We start from the raw sequence: 21,023 nt of genomic DNA on the forward strand, positions 1-21,023 counted from the left end.
TTTTTACTAATTTGACCTCAAATGATCCCTACTGACCCCAAAATGACCTTCCAAAAATTGGGCTCTAAATGTTGACTGTACCAATCAAGTTTCATGCCCATACAACAGTTTTTAGTCATTTGACTGCAGATGACCTCTGAGTGACCTCAGATGACCTTGCAATGACTGTCCAAAAATTTGGCTCTAAATGATGACTGTACCCACCAAGTTTCATGCCCCTGTGACAGTTTTTAGAAATTTGACCACAGATGACCCAAGGGTGACCTCAGATGTCCCTAAATTGACCTTCCAAAAATTTGACTTTAAATGTTGACTGTAACCACCAGGTGTCATGTCCATATAACAGGTTTTAGTAATTTGACCTCAGATGACCCCTGGGTGACCCCGAAATGCGCTTCCAAAAATTGGACTCTTAATGTTGACTGTAACCACTAAGTGTCATGCCCATACGACAGTTTTTAGTAATTTGACCTCAGATGACCCCTGGGTGACCTTGGATGACCCCTAAATTACCTTCCGAAACTTTGACTATAAATGTTGACTGTACCCACCAAGTTTCATGCCCATATGACAGTTTTTAGTAATGTGACCTCAGATGACCCCTGTGTGACCTTGGATGACCCCGACATTACCTTCCGAAACTTTGACTCTAAATGTTGACTGTACCCACCAAGTTTCATGCCCATATGACAGTTTTTAGTAATTTGACCTCAGATGACCCTTGGGTGACCTCGGATGAACCCGAAATGACCTTCCGAAAATTTTACTCGAAATGTTGACTGTACCCACCAAGTGTCATGCCCATACGACAGTTTTAGTAATTTGACCTCAGATGACCCCTGGGTGACCTTGGATGACCCTGAAATAATCTTCCGAACATTTGACTCTAAATGTTGACTGTACCCACCAAGTTTCATGCCCATACGACAGTTTTAGTAGTTTGACCTTAGATGACCCCTGGGTGAACTCGGATGACCCTGAAATAATCTTCCGAACATTTGACTCTAAATGTTGATTGTACCTACCAAGTTTCATGCCCATAGGACAGTTTTTAGTAATTTGACCTTAGATGGACCCTGGGGGACCTCGGATGACCAAGCAATAATCTTCTGCACATGTCCCTCGATGTAGCACCCCAAGAGACCATTTTGACATAAAAACCTGTTTTAGACATTTTTGAAAAATGCTTCCTTCACCCTAAAAAGGTGGTTTTAAGTGGCATATTTTCTTAGCACCATGTGGCCTGTACACAAAGCTGAAAGATGAAGGTCAGCCAAATCCAATGGTATTTGGTACTTAGTCTAGTTAGGTCAGATGGTTCACAACTATGATAGTAAAAAAATCAGGTGACCCCCCTGGGGGAAATTCCATGACCCCCCTAAAATTGGCCCTCTTTTGACCTGCCTCAGAATTGATATAGCTTAAAAATGCCCAACATTTGACATCATGAAAATGTACTTTGAAATAACCTGGGTCTGACAGAAAGTTGAACATATTGGAATTGAACCATGCTTTATAAGATGATCTATTCAGAAAAAAATAATTCTTTTGATATAATTACGTAAAATCATGGTGGAATTTGGGCAAAAACGGGATGTTTCATAATTTTGAAAGTAGCGAAAAAGAACATTTTCAAATCACATTTTCTGCTATATTCAGGCTAACATTGGATCAAACCTTTTGGATAATATAACCAACATGTTGTACTTCTGAAATATGTTTAAATTAGCGTGGTACTTTTTTCCTATACTGCAGGGGAGTTTGTTGATTTTGGTGGATTTTCCGTTTTTTGCTTGTTTTTTTGTAGACTTAATTAACGTTTTCCAATGTATAAACATACTAATTATTTTACATTCACAATACGGCTTCAATTCTCAACCAAGGTTATTATTGATTTGAGTTTGATAACTATTTTCATGTGGATTTTGCTCTTTTATTATAGTGGAATTTGTTAATTTTCATGGAATTTGCATATGAATCTCCCTGCAAACTAATGATATGAAACTTGGGTTTCCTAGATTGATATGATAATTATTTTGATTGCTGATTTTAGAAATATGTTTCCAATAACACAATGTGTTTGTTTTGTGTTAATGGAATTTGTTTTTTCCAAGGAATTTGTGTCTTTTAACATATTTTCAAAAGTGGAATTTGCAACCAACATTACACTGTTTAGGTAATAAATCATATTTTAAATAAAATAGACTAATCTTTAGTTACAAAAACATTTATAACAAAACAAAACAAACACCACACCATACTTCATATTATCTACTATCAATGCAATGGAATTTTCATTTCTTTTCAAAGGTGAATTTACCAAATAACAAGTACAGGTACTTTAAGCATGGTCTAAAATTGAATGTGAATATGTACATGTAATGATGTACGTTTACAATATCTCAACATCTCATTGAGCGTGAAACTCACGCATTCAGGGACTTTATCAGGTATCAGGTCTATTGCCATTTGGTCTAATACCATTTGGTCTAATACCCATTTTATCTACAGACTTGACATTTAGTACCGTATGGAATATTTTCTCACAAAATTCAAGGACTGGGCTGGAATTTCGGACTTTATGCAAAATTGTTCTGTTATTGTCCAATGAACTCACGCTGCTTCTTTGTGTACAGTAAGATTATAACATTTCATCTGGCCCCAGAGGGCCATTCAAACTTTCTGAGTGCGTACCACTTTTAAGAGCTCCTCCCAATTTCAAAACGGGTAAATTACAAGTGCATTTCAGTTCTGATGAACACTTATTGGTATTAAATTTCAGTAAACATCACCTTAAACCTCAATAAATTTGACAATAATGTTGCTCAAATTCAGAAATTTTACCCCCACAAAAATCCAATTCAGTCTCCTTAAACCGCCATTTTAGACTAATTCACTACATTATGAGCGGATTGAGCGCCATAATGTAAACAAATGGAATTTGGAAAGCACATTTTCTGTCAAAAAAAATATGTTACGAGGGGCAGTCAGTATGTTTAAAGAGTTGACTCGTGACGTCATTTGTGGATCGTTTTCATGGCATTTCTCAATGATTACATAAACACTGTACCTTTGTCTTTCAAACAACACATGTAAAAATTCTATCACACACATGATTACGTAACAGCATTAGCATAAAATCAATGGTCTAGAGTCACCTGGTGAAATTGAGGCGTTTTTGTTAAGGGAAATAAGAGGCTGAAATGAGGTATTGTTGTATTTTCTATATTTTCTCGGGAATTAAAGAATGGAGAATGCTGCCTTTTGGAACAGTAATAGAACACAAACTACCAGTTCATTAAACCATGTTTGTTGGGCTGTAAAGGTTTTAATTTATTTAAAATGCGTGGTCAAATATGTCTTATTTTTGACAAAAACAAGGCTCTTTCTTTAAAAATCTTGATATTGCCAAAAATAGCAAACGTGGAAATTTAAATTTTTTTGCCAGTTCTGTTGACTAATCTCCAAACATTTAAACGGGAGTCTCCCTAGAAAATATTTGAATCCGTGATTAAAATGTAACTGTTATTGTACCATTGTTACATTTATACAAAAAGTAGTGGTACAAAAAGAGATACCATCGTTTGAATGAGAAATAAATTATTAAAACTTTTCTGTTCATTTCAGGTTGAGATCATCCATAAAAATTCATATGAATATTTAAATTACAATTTTCATAGCATTTTGTAATATTTATCATCGCACTGAGTACCAGCTCTCACACGTGACCAGTCATTATATTTTAGTCTGTTTCATTTTGGAGATAATTAATGTCATTTGTAATAACTGCTTTTTCATTTTCGCCATTTTTGCAGAATAATTTTGCTTGCATTCAAGCCCTAAAGTTGTTGAAGTTTCCAGACGTCCCATTTCCACCAAAGTTTAATAGCCATATGCACCTTGTACTTTTGCTGTTTTCGGACATTGTAAACACGTGTTTTTTCTGTAATTTAAAAGGCCCGCCTTTTTGCGTGATTTGGCAGTGTCCCTAGTATATTGATTATATGCTAATGCTGTTACGTAATCATGCGTATGATATCATTTTTACATGTGTTGTTTGAAAGACAAAGGTACAGTGTTTATGTAATCATAGAGAAATGCCATGAAAACAATCCACATATGACGTCACGAGTCAACTCTTAAAACATACTGACTGCCCCTCGTACACCATCTCCCGACACACCCCGATTAATATTTAGTCTGTGCGGTTTATGCATACCCCTTCCAGACCAGTCTTGGAATTTTGCAAAAAAATATTCCATATGCCTACTAAATATCAATTCTGTATTATACAAAAGGTAGAGTACCAGAAAGGCTAATTACCACGTCTAATAATCATATAGTCTATAGTCATTTAGTATAATATTGTTTGGTCCAATAACCAGTAGGTCTACTGACAATATAGACTAATAACCATTTGGTCTAATATTTTATTATGAACAATTTGGCCTAATTACCTTCTGATCTAATAACTGTTTGGTCTATTAACCGTATGGTCTAATAACCAGTTAGTCTAATACTATGTCGTGCATTTGCCAAAACATTCGTCTACAACTGGTTACGGGCTGTAAATATATGTAAATGAGACGAGCATGTGTATAAACATACTACATTCATCAAAACTTATGCATTATTCCTCGGAATTCTCAGAATTAATATTGTTTATTATTGTTTATAATGTACCAAAAAAATTAAGAAGAAGACATGCGGTCTGCATGTATTGAAAGTGACATTTTGCCGGGCTATTTGTTCTTCTTTTCCGGTCTTTACAAGGTATATAAATAATATAACCGACACTAGGCTCATCATGCATCACCGGGGGTGCCACAGGCATGGGACATGGGCCAGTACGAGTTACCTGCAACTCCAAACATTAAAACGAAATAGGTTTGGCTGTTTATGTCATTTGCATAGAGTTGGAATACTACATGTATTATAGGCCTGTTTATATAATCCCTGTTTATGAAACAAGCAAAGGCATCCTGCTTTTTTATACGACCACGGTAACCCCGGTCTATGACCTCATCATGTGTAGTAGCATCATTGCGCCTACATAGCCTCATACGTGCTATTAGACCAATCGGTTAGTAGACCAATTAATTAGTAGACTAAATGCTTGTTAGACCAAATGGTTTATACCAAAAGGGTAATATTAGACCAAATGGCTATTAGACTTAATGGTTATAGACCAGATGGGTATTAGACCAAATGGTTCATTGGAATAAATGGTTTTAGACTTTTTGGTTATTAGGGACCGTTCACAAACACTTGAAGTTGGGCGGGTGGGCTGATGCAAAAAGGGTGGGGGCCTGAAAATTTTGATCCTCCTGGGGGGGGCTTGAAACAATGACCACAAATTTTCCCGGAAAATTGAATTTATATGCTTTTCTATGGGGTTGACCCATAATTTTCATGTCAAAAGGGGGAGGGAGGGCTGAAATTTGTGAGGTCTGTAAAGGCGGGCCTCTACTATTGGGTTTTGGTCGAAATGGTAAATAGGACCAAATGGTTATTGTACCAAATGATAATGGGACCAAGTGGATGTAGTAAAATCTAACAAATGCTCACACATCAAATTTAATTTATTAGGGATTCATTCATGAAAACCACGCTTATACCAGAACATTTTGTGATACTATACTATTTCTTCATCATATACCATTATTTCTCCAACTGAAATCCTCACGCAAATCAGCCGGTCCTAAACGCTGGGCCATCGCCGTTGTTTAGTCTCAAACAATCAAGCGCGCCGTTAGGTAGCGCGTATGTATGTACTAGTATATATGAATGTAAATTATTGACCAAATACAGCCAAAAATGGGATATTTGGACATTAAAAAGTCACTTCTAGGTAAAAACTTGTAGTACTCAATTGTTATTAATAATCTACATACTGATGTTATATAATATTTTCTTTCTGAATAATACAGATTGTAAATAGTATTAGACAATATTAATATGCTCCTTTTGAGTTTTGTTGATTTACGAACTAATGCAAAATGCAATATTTTAAAGACCCCTGGCTTCTGCAAATTTGTGAGGAGATTCACCAATATATGTATTTTCAATACCAATTTGTTTGGGACCTGTTGAATTATGGAGTTTCCTACAATATTTCCTGGAAATTCGATGAAAAACTGCTTTTAAAAACATATTTTAGGTGATTTTGGAGCGATTTTTAGGGGGTGGTCATATATTTTAACGGGGGGCGCCAGAGAAATTTTTAGTGTTGTGATTGAAAAGTGTTATCAAAACCTATCCATGTCCCAAAATATTATTAATGGCGGCCGACCTTCATCTTTCACGTCTGCAGGAAATTAGAAAATATGCCACTTAAATGTTCAGTTTCCTATCCTTTTGTACATGAGAGACATTCTTCAAAGTCTTTTTTTGGCCTAATAACTTGGCCTACATGACCGAAATTGATATATGTAATGCGCAATATAAAACAATATTTCATTAAATTTTGACCCCCTCAACTTCGAGTGTGTGGGAGGGGGGCCACATGGGGGGGGTACTAGTGTGCATGAAGACTACATTGTATGATAGACCATGTTTGACATAAAAACCTGTTTTAGACATTTTTTTGAAAAAATGCTTCCTTCACCCTAAAAAGGTGGTTTTAAATGTTCAGTTTCCTATACTTTTGTACATGAGAGACATTCTTCAAAGTCTTTTTTTGGCCTAATAACTTGGCCTACTATTCTACGTTTTTACAATTTGCGCATAATAAGTTCCCCATATGATGTTGCTATTACAAGAAAATTCGATTTGTTTTCAGGTAAAACCCAGGTTTTGTTTTCAATACACTAACTGGAAATTCAATACACTAATAGGCGATTGCTGTTGTCGTTATACGCATATAGTTTACTGCATTTTATACATTAACATTTTGAAATCGTACATTAAAATTGTGATATATTCAACTGTTTGAGAATTAAAATCATATAAAGCTCAGATCCACCTGCTCTATAAAATATTAAATCACAAGTCTATAATACAATGCACTATATCGAGACACTGTGCAAGTCTCTTTATCTGCGTCAATAATAGAATTATATTGATTTTTATCGAATTAAATACATCTCTACATTTTGACTTTGTACTTCAGCACTGAGCGATCTAGCGATCGATTCCTAGCCAATCAAGATATGACTCCTTTTCTTGAGTTCGGTGAAATACCAATCGCCCGTCGCTCACCAACGGAGTATTAAGTTGCAGGGAAAAAATCTTTATAATACAGGGTGTCGACACTGCGTCGTTGATAAGGGGATTAAAAGAATCATCGATGGTATAAAGGCACCGTCTGAACATGACTAATTAAGTAATACTGTTTCATTGCTTGAGGTATAATAAATAGATAATTCAGTGATCGGATTCCAGACTACAGGCACATGATCTTCAGACAGATTATAGGACATAAGTCTTAGGTCAACATCATTTTATTGTGTTGGTGTGAAAATATTTAGTTTGCAGAAAACATTCAGTGCATTTGAAATTAATTAACGTAATTTCACACCCATAACGTAAACAAAAACAAAATTTGATGTTTTATTGGGGTGCGGACAACCTTATTCTTCGCATCGCAGAAATCCGTTTTCAAAAATAATGTATAAACCGTAGAAGTTTTTAGTGTTATAAATTTGCCAAACTGCCAAATTTATAATATACAGATGATGGGTCGCCGCTATCCAGTGATACAAAGTAACTACCAACAATCCCCACATAATGTCAGTATTGGGGTTTCAAACCCCCTAAATTTCAATATTAAGGGACCGTTCACAAACACTTGTTAGGGGGGTCTGATGCAAAAACATTTCATCACAAATTTTTTTGAGCCCCCCCTCCCTTTTTGACATGAAAATTATGGGTCAACCCCATAGAAAAGCATATAAACCCAGGAAATTGTGGTCATTTTTTTCAGGCCCCCCTATGAGAGTCAAAACTTTTTAGGGTTCCCCTTTTTCCATCAGCCCCCCTAACAATAGTTTGCGAATGGTCCCTAAACTGTTAGGAAATATACCGTTATCGTATAATATACCTTTATATGTATAGCTATGGGTCTCCTCTATCCAGTGATTGCCCCAGGTGATTGCACCCATGGCTTTGATAGAAAGTCACACCAAAAATCAGGAGCCATATCTGCTTTTTTACAGTTGCATCGGTGCCGCTGTCGTCGGGTCAAATGAGTTGGAGGAGCCTGGTCGCAAAAGACGAAGTACTTCCAGCTTATGCCCGCTTAAGACACCCCATCCGCAGACTTCTTTGGTGATGTTTACAGGAGGTTACGGGCAGCTAGTAAGTCTAAACTCAATTAAGCACTGAGGGAAAACATCTACATTGTAGTTTAGTTAAAAACATAGTTTATCACAGAGATAAACTATGTTGACCACAGAAAAACATTGTATTTCACTAGAGAAAAAAACTACAATTTTTATCTGAGAGTTAGTTTTTCACCTGTTTTTGATCAGAAAACTAGGTTTATCTGAAAAACAGGGTTCATTAGTGTTTATCAGATAAGCAGTGTACTTCCAGATTGCCCTGTTTTCTGATGAACCATGTTTATCTATGGTTTATATGATAATAATAATAAAAATATTAATGTACATTTATAAAGCGCACTCACGGAGCAAGAACAGCTCAAGCAAAGAGCAATGAAACCAAACAACAACATTAGGGTGGTTCTTATTTTACAAAAGTCTGAAATACCATGCTCCTAACCCCTAGAATGGTTCAGTTGGTTGAAAAACTTATCCTGTAAAATTTTCAGAAATATTGAACAATATTTACTGGTAGCTCAAGAGCCTCCAATATGGTCGTGACTATCCGGAACATTGGCCGTCGGACATTTTGGAGCATTTTTAGGGGGGTATATTTTCAAATACTCAATCTTTGTAATTACATTAACAGTAACTAGTTTAATATATATATAACAAAAAGTTTCATGTATTTACTTCCATTGTTGTTTTAAGCTCAACCAGATATGGCACTTTGTGCCGCGAATACTCCAGATACTGGTCGTCAGCCATTTTTGAGCAATTGTAAATGGTTCTAATTTCAAAATAGGGTGTCTCTTAATACTCAATCTTTGTAATTGCATTAACAGTAACTAGTTTAATAAATATATAACAAAAGATGTCTTGTATTCACTTCCATTGCTGTTTTAAACTCAACCAAATATGGTAGTTTGTGCCGTGAGTAGTTCTAAATACCGGTCGTCAGCCATTATGAGCATGCACTTATAAGGGGGTCTATTTTCAAAATAGAGTGTCTTTTGATACTTTATCTTTGTAATTGCATTAACAACAACTGGTTTAACATTTATATAACAAAAGATGTATTGTATTCACTTCCTTTGTTGTTTTATTCTCAATCAGATATATGGTAGTTTGCGGCGGCGAATATGCCTAAATATGGCCAGTTGTCAGCCATTTTGGAGCAATTATAAAGGGGTCTATTTTCAAAACAGAGTGTCTCTTGATACTCAATCTTTGTAGTGGCATTAACAGCAACTAGTTTAACATACATTATAAAAATATCTTGTTTTCACTTGCATTGTTGTCTTCAACTCATCCAAATATGGTAGTATGTGCTATGCTGTGAGTACTCCTAAATACCGGTCGTCAGCAATTTTTGAGCAATTTTAGGGCGGTATATTTTCAAAATAGAGTGTCTCTTGATACTCAATTGTTGTATTTGCATTAACAGTAACTAGTTTAACACATATATAACTAAAGATGTCCTGTATTCACTTCCATTGTTGTTTTTTTAAATCTCAACCAGAGATAGAAAGACATTCAGGAATTTTCTGTGGCTGTAGGCCTTTATTCATTGCACTGCTAACACCAGCCTGTGCTCCACATAATGACCTCCAGTTGCTTAAAGGACCTGGTCTTATCAAGACAGCCATGCAATTGTCTAGAAGGCAACATCCCCCCGGCCCATCTGCCAAGTTTTAACTTGAGTATAAGTAGACCCTCTTAATTATAATTGCTTGAAAATGGTCGACGACCGGTATTTGCGCAAACTACCATATTTGGTTGAGTTCAAAACAACAATAGAAGTGAATACAAGACATCTTTTGTTATATATCTGTACTTAAACTAGTTACTGAAATGCAATTACAAAGATTGAATGTCAATTAGAGATTCTCTATTTTGAAATTAGACCACCTTAAATATTACAATTGCTCGAAAATGGCTGATGATGACCGGTATTTTGTGTACCCATATCATGTTCAGTTAAAACATCACTGGAAGTAAATACAAGACACCTTTTGTTATATTATATGTTTTAAAACTAGTTACTGTTAATGTAATTGCAAAGATATGAGTATCAAGAGACACTCTATTTTGAAAATAGACCCCTTTGCTCGAAAATGGCTGACGACCGATATTTAGGAGTACTTCGCACAAACTAGTGAAACTACCATATTTGGTTAAGTTCAAAACAGCAATGGAAGTGAATACAAGACATCTTTTGTTATATATCTGTTAAACTAGTTACTGTTAATGCAATTACAAAGATAGAGTATCAGGAGGTACTCTATTTTGAAATTAGACCCCTTACAATTGCTCAAAAATGGCTGACGACCAGTATTTAGGAGTATTCACGGCACGAAATGCCATATCTGGTTGAGCTTAAAACAACAATGGAAGTAAATACATGAAAACTTATTGTTATATATATATTAAACTAGTTACTGTTAATGTAATTACAAAGATTGAGTATCAAGAGACACTCTATTTTGAAAATATACCTCCCTAAAAATGCTCCAAAATGTCCGACGACCAATGTTCCGGATAGTCACGACAATATTGGAGGCTCTTGAGCTACCAGTAAATATTGTTCAATATTTATGAAAATTTTACAGGATAAGTTTTTCAACCAACTGAACCATTCTAGGGGTTAGGAGCAGGGTATTTCAGACTTTTGTAAAATAAGAACCACCCTAAACAACATATATGCAAACAAGTAATAACTAAACAAGAACTTAACTATAGGCAACAAACAAAATAATGATACAAGCACGAGAATACATTTCAATGAAAAGACATGAAAATTCCGAACAAAAATGTAGAGAAGTGCGTAAAATCTGGAAAAATGCTCCAAAATGGGCTAAAAATAAATAAAAACACAAAATTATGGCAACTGAATGATAATCTTTTACAGGTTTTTCTGATTGTATAGAAAGGTAGTGTACTGCTTTTATTAAAGGTGAATACATGTATGTATAAAGTTTGTAGGCAAATTCAAAGTTTGTTTCTTCTTTTTCTTCTTATAACTGCTTTTTTATTTTAGCCAATCCAATGGGAGTTCAACGAGGAATGCAAGAACAATAATTGTAATGCGTGTCCAGGTTGCAAATGTTGCGAGGTATCCCGTACAGTTCCAGCCACGGTGCTGGTCATTCCACAGAGTGGTTACATTACAAACGTGGCAATTCAGAATGTTAAGATCAACAGTTGCACATGCTGCAAGTAAGATTGGTGACAGACTCCCTTCAGAATATCCTTGTGTCTGAAGGGCCATACATACATGTACGAATATTTGACATAGAATATTCGTTCAACAAGTATTTGTTATTCAAATTTTTTTTCAGATTATGTTTATCTTCTAACGAATGTGTGCTGAAAATATATTATGTCATCGATATCTGTTCTAAAGAAGTTAAACATTACTGGAAATAGAATAGATTTAAAAATAACAGAGACATGTTGCATCAAATATTCTATGTCCATTAAAAAGTATGTAACAGGCTTTATACTCAGTTTTGAAATTATAAAATATATATGTACATAACCTAGTATAGCGGTTGGCATTAAGCTTTGTATGTGTGAGGTAGAACGAGTTGTCGGGCGATTCATGCAGCCCCGGGCATAATGTTTTGGTCATGCATGTGTACATGTCTTTTATAGTATGTCTCAAAGATTTTCAAATCCATTGAGGAACGTTTTTCCCCGGACTAAATAGCTTGAGATGTTTGAAACTTTCAAAATAAACATTCTTATACATATTATGAAAATTTTTACTAATTTACAGTGTTAATCAAAACATTCTTCGACCAAATGCAATTTATTTTCAACATAATTGTACTGATATATATATTTTTTTAACAATTAGGGAATTGAAACTAATAAATTAGCCAATTTATTGGCGCACAGAGCAGCTTTGATGCATACAATTTTATGTTTTGCCTATCAGGTCAAAAAAATTAACAAAACAATATTTGCGAATGAGGAAAAACATTTGTTTTAATTTAAAAAAAATCAACGAACTCTCAGTAAAAACTTTTTGTTTGTTTGTTTGTATGACACCTAGTCTATAATTGACTTTACCATCAATATACAGGGTGTCCCAAAAAAAAGAGGCCCCACATTGCGCCCTCTTTTTCTCCTATTTCTGAAAAAGTTGATCAAATATATTTTGGTATGTAAAGAAACCTTCAATCGTTAGCTTTAATAAACCAAAACAATTATTTCAATCGGCTCATAACTTTTGAAGATATGTTCTTTTGAAGAAATGTATCCGTTTTTCACTCTGTCCACGGAGGAGGTTTGGCTACTTCAAAGATTGAAAAGTGCATATACCATGCATAAATATAAAACATTCCTCGATGATAACTTTATAAAATAACAACTTTATTTAAAGGCATGGGCTTTACCGGTGGGCCTATGGGTTATGGATTTTGTTAAGTGTCATTAATTTGGGCGAAATTGATGTGGGATGGGACCTGTCCCTGGTCATGGATGAATTTTACATTTGTAAGCAAAGATAAGTCAAAAGTGGGTTAACCCATTTATTTTTCAGAGTGTATTATATGGGACTTTCAAATTCACAATTTTAGGCTCTCAAATCAAAACAAATTATACCTACGGTATGAAACTGTACGCAAAGTGAGGGTCAAGGCCATGCATGTTAAAGGAAATCTGTACCATAAACCAATCAATGGCTAATATAGTTATATACCCCTAAATTAAACATACCAGATAGATCCTTTCTGCCACAAGCGGTTAACCTTTCACACAGACCCGCGACGAGCGTGTGTTGCTATGGCATTCGCGACCCCCACAGTGAATATTGGTTTTTAGTGCTGTTTTTACTTTTCGTTCTCAAAAGACATTGTTGATCATAAATATTACTTAAAATACATTTTTTTATGTTCTTCTGTAGTTTTATGGGTAAAAATTGTCGCGTTTTCTTTTGAACGAATGTTGAATCTGAATTTTGGTAGTATTCGCTTTGTGTCACCAAAGTTCACGAGGGACGAGGCTGGTGGCACGGATTTCGCTGGTTTCAAAATCGGGGTACCGTTACAGCGTAATAAAATATATCAGGTATCAATATGGCCACCACCATGGATTACAAAATGATCGCTGATTGTCGTAAGGAATTAAGAATTTCTCCTTTATTTGGACGCATATAAGCTTGGGACTTTTACTGTTTGTCGTTTTCATTATTACTGCAACTATATAGCCATTGATTAGTTTATGGTACAGATTTCCTTTAAGTGATGAAATCGAATCATCCCCCTTTAAGTTCACATTGTCTTTATCACTATCAGTTATAGTTCTTTTAATTCATTTGAACACAAATTTGTGCTACACCCCGTGATAAATTTGTGACTATTTTTGCATTTTTCTCAAAAAATAATAACACATGGTAACAAAAGTTACATGTAATATAGGGCAAGGAATCCAGTTACTACACTGGAATTTCAGTGACTGAAGACAAGTGGTACATTATTTATGATAAGAAAAGAGGTACCACTAGAATGTACCTCATTTCTTAACATATATAATGAACCACTTGTCTTGAATCATTGGAATTTCAGTGAAGTTCCTTGCCCCTATAATATACATAACTTTTGTTCCCAGTGTGTAGTTATTTTTGAGAAAATGCACAATTAGTCAAAATTGATCAGGGGTGTAGTACCCCTAAGCAGATGTTTTGGTCATATGAGATGGTATTTAAATCATGATACCGTAGAACGATCTGTTGGTCAGCATAGATATTGAATAAAATTGAATCCCATCACATCAAACTACATCAATTCAAAGCTACGCCCTTTTTTGAAATACTGGTTACCCTCGACTTAAAACTTGGTTTTTGGCTAAAAGGGACTTTCAAGAAATTGCACTTTTACTAGTTGGTTAAGAAACAAATATGTTGGTAGTTTAAGGAAAACTACATGCATATGCCAGCAAACACAAAATGTTTAACAGAAAAAGTTTAAATTTCTGGTTTTAAAAAGGGTATAAAACATTTTAATAACATTCAAAAACTTTTTTTTTAACTTGCTGCAAAAACATTCTAACATAATGTTATTTAAAGGAGTATTTTGTGATCCTAGCATCCTCTATTTATGTCATTTTTCATTAGATATCCACGAAAAAAACCTATTCCCAAAATTTCAGTTGATTCCGATTTTGCGTTCACGAGTTATGCTTGATTATGTGTATTACACTGCTCCATAGACAATGCGTTGTAATTTCGTTCTGGTGCACCAGAATGAAATTCAAATTTCACGATATCTTTGCTAAACGAATTAATCTGCAAGAAATATTTTGTATATAAAGATTATGTAGCCAGAGGTTTCCAGTGATATAAAAATCTCAACTTGTTTTGAGAAAAGTGGGGGGATGAGGCTGTGGATCACGAAATGCCCTTTAAGTGTCGACCGGTAAGAAATCGATGAACATATACAATTATTCTTAAATGGCATGTTCGCTTTTAAACTGCTGACAAATCTGTAAGGGCTCGGATAGCAACGTTTTCACATATTTATTGTGGGACCTGAGAGCACATCTGACATATCGAATTGCATTTTGAAAACGAGGAATGTCCTTCTGATATCAAATAATAATTGTGATTTTTTTTTAATGTCGTGATATATATAATACAAATTGTTTTTATTAAAATTTGATATTTTTGATATTGAACCATCCTAGAAGTAAACTTTATTAATCTAATGATATGTACTTAAAGGGCATATAGCTGGGATGAAAAACCGACCGTCAATTGAAAATTTTTACCCTTTCATATTGAAGATATACATTTCTTCCCCAAAAGACCTATTTTTTGGTGTTTTGGGGGAAAAATCTACATCTTCAATACAAAAGCTCAAAACATTCATATGATGGACGGCTTTTAATCCCAGATACATACACTTTAAGGGGGTACTACACCCCTCCATAAATTTGTGTCTATTTTTGCATTTTTCTCAAAAACTAATAACACAGTGGTAACAAAAGTTATGTATATTATAGGGGCAAGGAATCCAATTACTACACTGGAATTTCAGTGACTCAAGACAAGCGGTTTGTTATTTATGATAAAAAATAAGGTACCGTTAGGATGTACCTCATTTCCTATCATATAAACTGAACCGCTTGTCTTGAGTCACTGAAATTTCAGTGTAGTAATTGGATTCCTTGCCCCAATAATATAAATACTTTTTGTTACCAGTGTGTTATTTTTTTTTTGAGAAAATGCAAAAATAGTCACAAATTTACCACAGGGGTGTTAGTAGTACCCCTTAAAGACCCATTCAGTGATTTGCTCATCCGGACGATCGTAAAAATCATCAAAATTCAGATTTTGGTACCTTTGTAATTGGCATAGATGTGCTAACATAGCCTGCTAGTGGTTCAGTCGAAAGTCGTGTATTTTAGACAAAATAAAGCATTTGCATGATTCTGGACTTTTGATACTGACAGTACAAAAAGTCCGACTCGAGATCGAAAGAAGCTCACTCTCCACGTACCAACACGCGTTGCGTATTGTTTCTACTACTTATTACTTCAGTAGCTACTATTTTAAACAAAATACACAATTTTAACTGTTTTTCATATTTGAATTGACCGTTAGTTTGCCTCGGTGACCTTTAATTGCTTATTTTGTTTTCTACTACAAAAATTAAGCGCCTGTTTTAAATCAATTTAGACTCTACTTCCCCGTGTTAGAAACACTGGACTAGGAAGTTTTTCCAGTCGATTGGTGGCGAACTGTAGGAAAATCTCGATTTTCTTGAGTTTGTCTGAGTTGAAGTAGAAAACCTTTCTAAAACTTCTGTTTTTTTGACTAATTTGTCGATGTATTCAGGGGAAAAGTGGTTGAATGAAATTCTGTAGACTTATTCTTTATTTCTAAGCAACTCTGACAAATTTCCATTTTTTTTAATGTTCCTGTGAAATCACTGAAAGGGCCTTTAAGTACATATCATTAGATTTATACAATTTACTTTGAGGACATTCCTCGCTTTCAAAATGCAATTCGATATGTCTGATGTGCTCTCAGGTTCCACAATAAATATGTGAAAACGTCGCTATCACAGCATTATTATATTAATTGGCAATTGTCACTTGTTTGATCAAAATAGTTTGTGAAAAGACTGACATGAATCTGAGACGAAAATATCTTTTTGTCTCAGCATGATGAAGAAAAATAAATGCTTATATATCTTTTGCAAAAAATTTAGTAGTTTTTTTTTTGTTTTTTTTTTGAGCACATCTACATTTTGTTTTCACCTTGTGTTTGATACTGCAGTGTTGTCCGTGCTTTTGTCCATCCGATTGTTCTGCAAGTACGCAGACAGACCCCACCTTTTGTTTGTATACCATAAAGATGGCGCAATAGGCTCCCTTGACATTACTGGAATTCTAGGCAGAAGCTGAAAGTGTTCTGCCAGAGAAATCTCAGCTTCAAATAAGGGCACAGACCCTGAATTCTAGTGGAGATTTTCTGAGGAATTTTCTCTGTGTATGCATGTACCTGAAGGCAAAGCACCCATGTGCGCCATTAGGCGAATCTTTACGGTATATGTGACACAATCTAGTCCATGGGGGCCAAAGGAGGCAAATTTGAAAATGAGATAAAGGTAAAAATATGGAGTAAAAAACAATGTAACACTTAAGAAAATAGACATCAAAAAACTACATAACTTTAGAACCAAGTGTGCTAGACCTTTGGTGTTTTTCAGTAAATGATAGCCTATTGTATGTATAATCTAATAATTACAGTAACTCAATTTTCAAAAATACCTCCTTTGGCCCCATGGACCAGATCGTGTGACGGTGTCACATATATAGCCTTATGGGCATTTTCAATTGTGACAGACGCAGTGACTTATTGTCTGCAGCTTTTTTCCTCAGCCAGAAACATCGAGAGGAAAAAAGCCCAAAACGAAGTTACAATCATTTGAGCGGAAAATCACAGCCGAAAACAAAAACGTGCTGCGCGGAGAACCCAAAACGCAATGTCTGTCGCAGCAGAACAACATCTGGAAATACTTAGGACTATACACTGGCCTGAATGTGCTCTGTTCATTGAGGTATATTTCGTCACTATCGACACATGTTGCACTAGATAGCAAATCAGTGTAAGCACAGATATTGTTCCAATATCTGTGGTGTAAGAAACTGAAATGGGAGAAATCACAGATATTGGAACACATATGTGTTCCAATATCTGTGGAGAAATGCAATATGGGAAGTGTAAGATGTCTGGATTGAACAAATTCATCAGGATCGGTATAGTAAACTGGTTAACAAAGTTCTTTTAATCTGATCCAGAATGTTCACTTACTTGTGTACATTTCAACAACACCTGTTGTCTTTATCAACACTTGGTACTGTCCTTCGTCTCTGTTCATGGTGGTGCCCCTCCTCTTTCTTATTTCTAAGACTAAGATGAAGGACAGTACCAACTATCTCACATATTTGATGAGTTTCTGAAACAGGGATCTAAAAAATCCCTTGGAGGAAAACTAAGTGGCAACTCTAAGATCAACGCTGGAACTACTTCTAGCGTCGGTTGTCAGTAGCAGTCACTACCCATCAAGTGTTGATAAAGACAACAGGTGTTGTTGAAACGTACACAAGTAAGTGAACATATCTTCTCTGCCTTCACATCATGCATTATTTTAGTGCCTTTAAAAATTGCACATAGTTTGTAATTTCAATAATCTATGACAATTCTTGGAATAAGAGTTTTTACCTAAGCTAATAGTTTCAAAACCTAAAACTGACCTTGTTGATGTACAATGAGAAATGAGTAATAAGTGACTTATGTTCGAATGTGTGAACACAACTTAATTCAGCAGCAACAAAGTGATTGTCTTGTTCGTGCCTTGAACTGCCACTATTACAATGCTGTTCAACAAAGCCATCCTCCCATGGATGAACGAACAGTAAGAAATTGATGAACAATTATTCTTAAATGGCGTGTTTGTTTTTATGCTGCTGAAAAATCTTTAAGGGCACAGATAGCGTATTTATTGTGGGACCTGGGAGCACATCAGACATATCAAATTGCATTTTAGAAACGAGGAATGTCCTTCTGAAGTCAAATAATTTTGAATTTTTGAAAAATATATAATACAAATTTTATGGCTCTATTTTACCACTCTATGAAGCAAAGTGTATCATGGTTCTTGAGCCCTAAACAAGAATTGCCTGGTTCCTACGATTTCCGGGTATGCGATTAAGATCATCAAGCACGGAAAATAGTAAAAGTCTCCGCCACTTCTGCAGTTGATGACCAATTAAAGAATGTCTCCGGCAATCACACCATTATGCCTATGTTAGAAAATTAATTATCAAGCACGAATCACATGGTTTTACTTGAATCAAACTCATGTTGACCATAAAAACGAATTAATACAACCGTATCTCAACACGCTATATTCAAAATTCCCGGGCGCCGAAATTGTCCAATGCAAATGATGTTACAGTAATACAATGAAGGCTGACAACAATTGAGTACAAAGAACCATGATGTCACTGCACTTGACAATTTCAGCATGTGAATTTTGAATATCGCATGTTGAGAGCTGACTGTTTTTATTTGTTTTTATGGTCAATATGAGCTTGTTTTGAATAAAACCATGTGATTCATGCATAATGTTGTGATTGCTGGAGACACCCTTTTAAAAATGGGTAAACCTTCATGTTGTCATGACTGTTGATCAGCCAATCGGCGTGACTGGTTATGACTTCTGCGTTCACACTTAAAAAATTTTGACGCACGTTACATAACTCTGAAGAACTAGTAATTTAGTTTTTGAGTAATCTAGTTCAATTTCATGCTGTTGTCGAGACCTACATGGTATATGATTCCTTACTATCCCGAGGACTCAGAAATACAATGACTCATTACATGTCCAAGTTGTTCAAAAATTAAATTTTGGTATCTTATAATTATCAGAATAAAATTCTCTTTCCATAACAAAGCTTTTTCAAAGTTATTAGCATAACAAGCTCTCATCATGATGTGGTAATGTAATACGACTATACCTCAATCGCCTTTTTCTCATAATGGACAAAATGGACATAAGGCCTTGTGTTTCTGAGCCCTCAATCTCTTTACAGAGTCATTTGGCTGGTGCTGATCTATAGTTTACCCCACATATTTGTTCATACAATGAGAATCAATTATGAACCTTTCATCATTATGGTTATAAAGTATGGCCAAATATAGTATGACCAAATCGTCAAACGCCTTTTTGCTCAAAATGAACATACGGCCTTGTGTTTCTGAGCTGGGGTGATTCATGGGTTATCTCACATATTTGTTCATACGACCGTACAACAAGAGTAAATTCTGAAGTTGATGATCCACATGCTACCTGCCATATCGCTTCAAATAGTCATCAGAAAATGGTGATCCTTTTGATAAAATGAGAAAGGTCGGTGTATTGCCTACTACCTGATACCTGTAGAAATAAAATTAAAAAAGGATATTTAAGAGTCAGAATAAAGCATGTGCATATATACATGTACCCTAATGTTACAGGATTTGACCTAAGGTGCTTGAAGAATATACATTCATTTTGCCAGCAAAACAGATTTAAATTTTGACATCCATTTAATGAATACCAAACCTTAGTCCAAAACAAGTTCAACGGAAGGAGAAAGCCAGAAAGGTGAACAAATAATTGGTCATTTATGATCAAAGCCCTATAGGACTAAAGGGTATTCTATTTCACCTATAGAATATATGAAAAAAACAGTGGACACAAGCAACACCCATCAACTATGTTTCGAATCATGACACTCCCGGCAAATCATGGACTGACCCTGTACAACCCCCATATCATCACCCTGCTACAATAACTTTTTTTTGGTAATTTTAAGAACAAGTACAAAACATGGTTGAATGATACATTTAAACATATTTATTCACCAATCTTTGCACACAAACAAACAACAATGAGACAAATTAAATGGAATAATCAGAAATAATTAGGGTGATCAGCCCTTGAATTAACCCATGGCACCCATGGCATTTTGCCGTGGGTGCCCATCCCCACTGCCCACTAAATTCGAGGGCTGAGGGTGATTATGTAACTGATGCATGCTTGAACCATATTTTGTACTTATTCTCAAAATTACAAATAAATGAGTTATAAAATTTTTATAGCAGGGTAACGGTATGGTATATCACAGGGAGGTTGTGAAAATCCCCCCAAACACATGAAACATAAAACTGACATCACACACAAAATTAAACCTTCTGTTTTAACAGGAATCAGCAGCCATTCATCACAGATTTCAATGTTAACTTTCAAGTTAAGAGAGTCAAGTTACCCTGATACTACACCAGCTTGCAAAGTTGCAGTTATATTTTAACGGTTTGTGTGTGACATCACTTTCACATCTTGCCTCTCCCGGAGACAATTTGCGAAACCTCTTATGCTCGATGCATTGTTAGCCTACTTGAGATTTCTTGAGGTAAGTGCCACACCGTGAGTGGACATCGTCGTCCAGAATTAGTTGTGTGTACACAGTTTATTAGAATGTAACAGGAAAAAATCCATGTCTTACCAACTCACCAATTCACTTTCTTTCAAAAGATGTACTCCCTATTGCAGAAAAATGCAGCACTAATTTCTTTGAATTAAAAAGATTAATTACACTGTTTTGCAATATGAAACATGATACATCCTAATCTTTTAGTTAATTCTAACTGGCAAATTTAATATTTTTGCAATTTATATTTTTTTTTTACAATTGACTCATCTT

The 21,023-nt window shown here is 35.1% G+C and overlaps 2 protein-coding genes across 2 annotated transcripts in view; one reads left to right on the forward strand and one right to left on the reverse strand.

Annotated features, from left to right (window-relative positions):
• The window catches only part of LOC140135615 (uncharacterized), a 35,638-nt gene extending 23,995 nt beyond the window's left edge, over positions 1-11,643 (forward strand). The window contains exons 3-4 of the mRNA XM_072157173.1: positions 8,157-8,298; positions 11,302-11,643. Coding sequence (XP_072013274.1) covers positions 8,157-8,298; positions 11,302-11,484 — 325 coding nt within the window. The 3' untranslated portion in view covers positions 11,485-11,643. The remainder of the gene's footprint in view (positions 1-8,156; positions 8,299-11,301) is intronic.
• A 5,810-nt stretch (positions 11,644-17,453) lies between these two features.
• Positions 17,454-21,023, reverse strand: part of LOC140145984 (tetratricopeptide repeat protein 4-like) — a 32,934-nt gene continuing 29,364 nt past the window's right edge. Inside the window, exon 10 of the mRNA XM_072167719.1 lies at positions 17,454-19,714. Coding sequence (XP_072023820.1) covers positions 19,624-19,714 — 91 coding nt within the window. The 3' untranslated portion in view covers positions 17,454-19,623. The remainder of the gene's footprint in view (positions 19,715-21,023) is intronic.

Source organism: Amphiura filiformis, chromosome 2 (genome assembly GCF_039555335.1).
Source record: "Amphiura filiformis chromosome 2, Afil_fr2py, whole genome shotgun sequence".
Classification (NCBI taxonomy): domain Eukaryota; kingdom Metazoa; phylum Echinodermata; class Ophiuroidea; order Amphilepidida; family Amphiuridae; genus Amphiura; species Amphiura filiformis.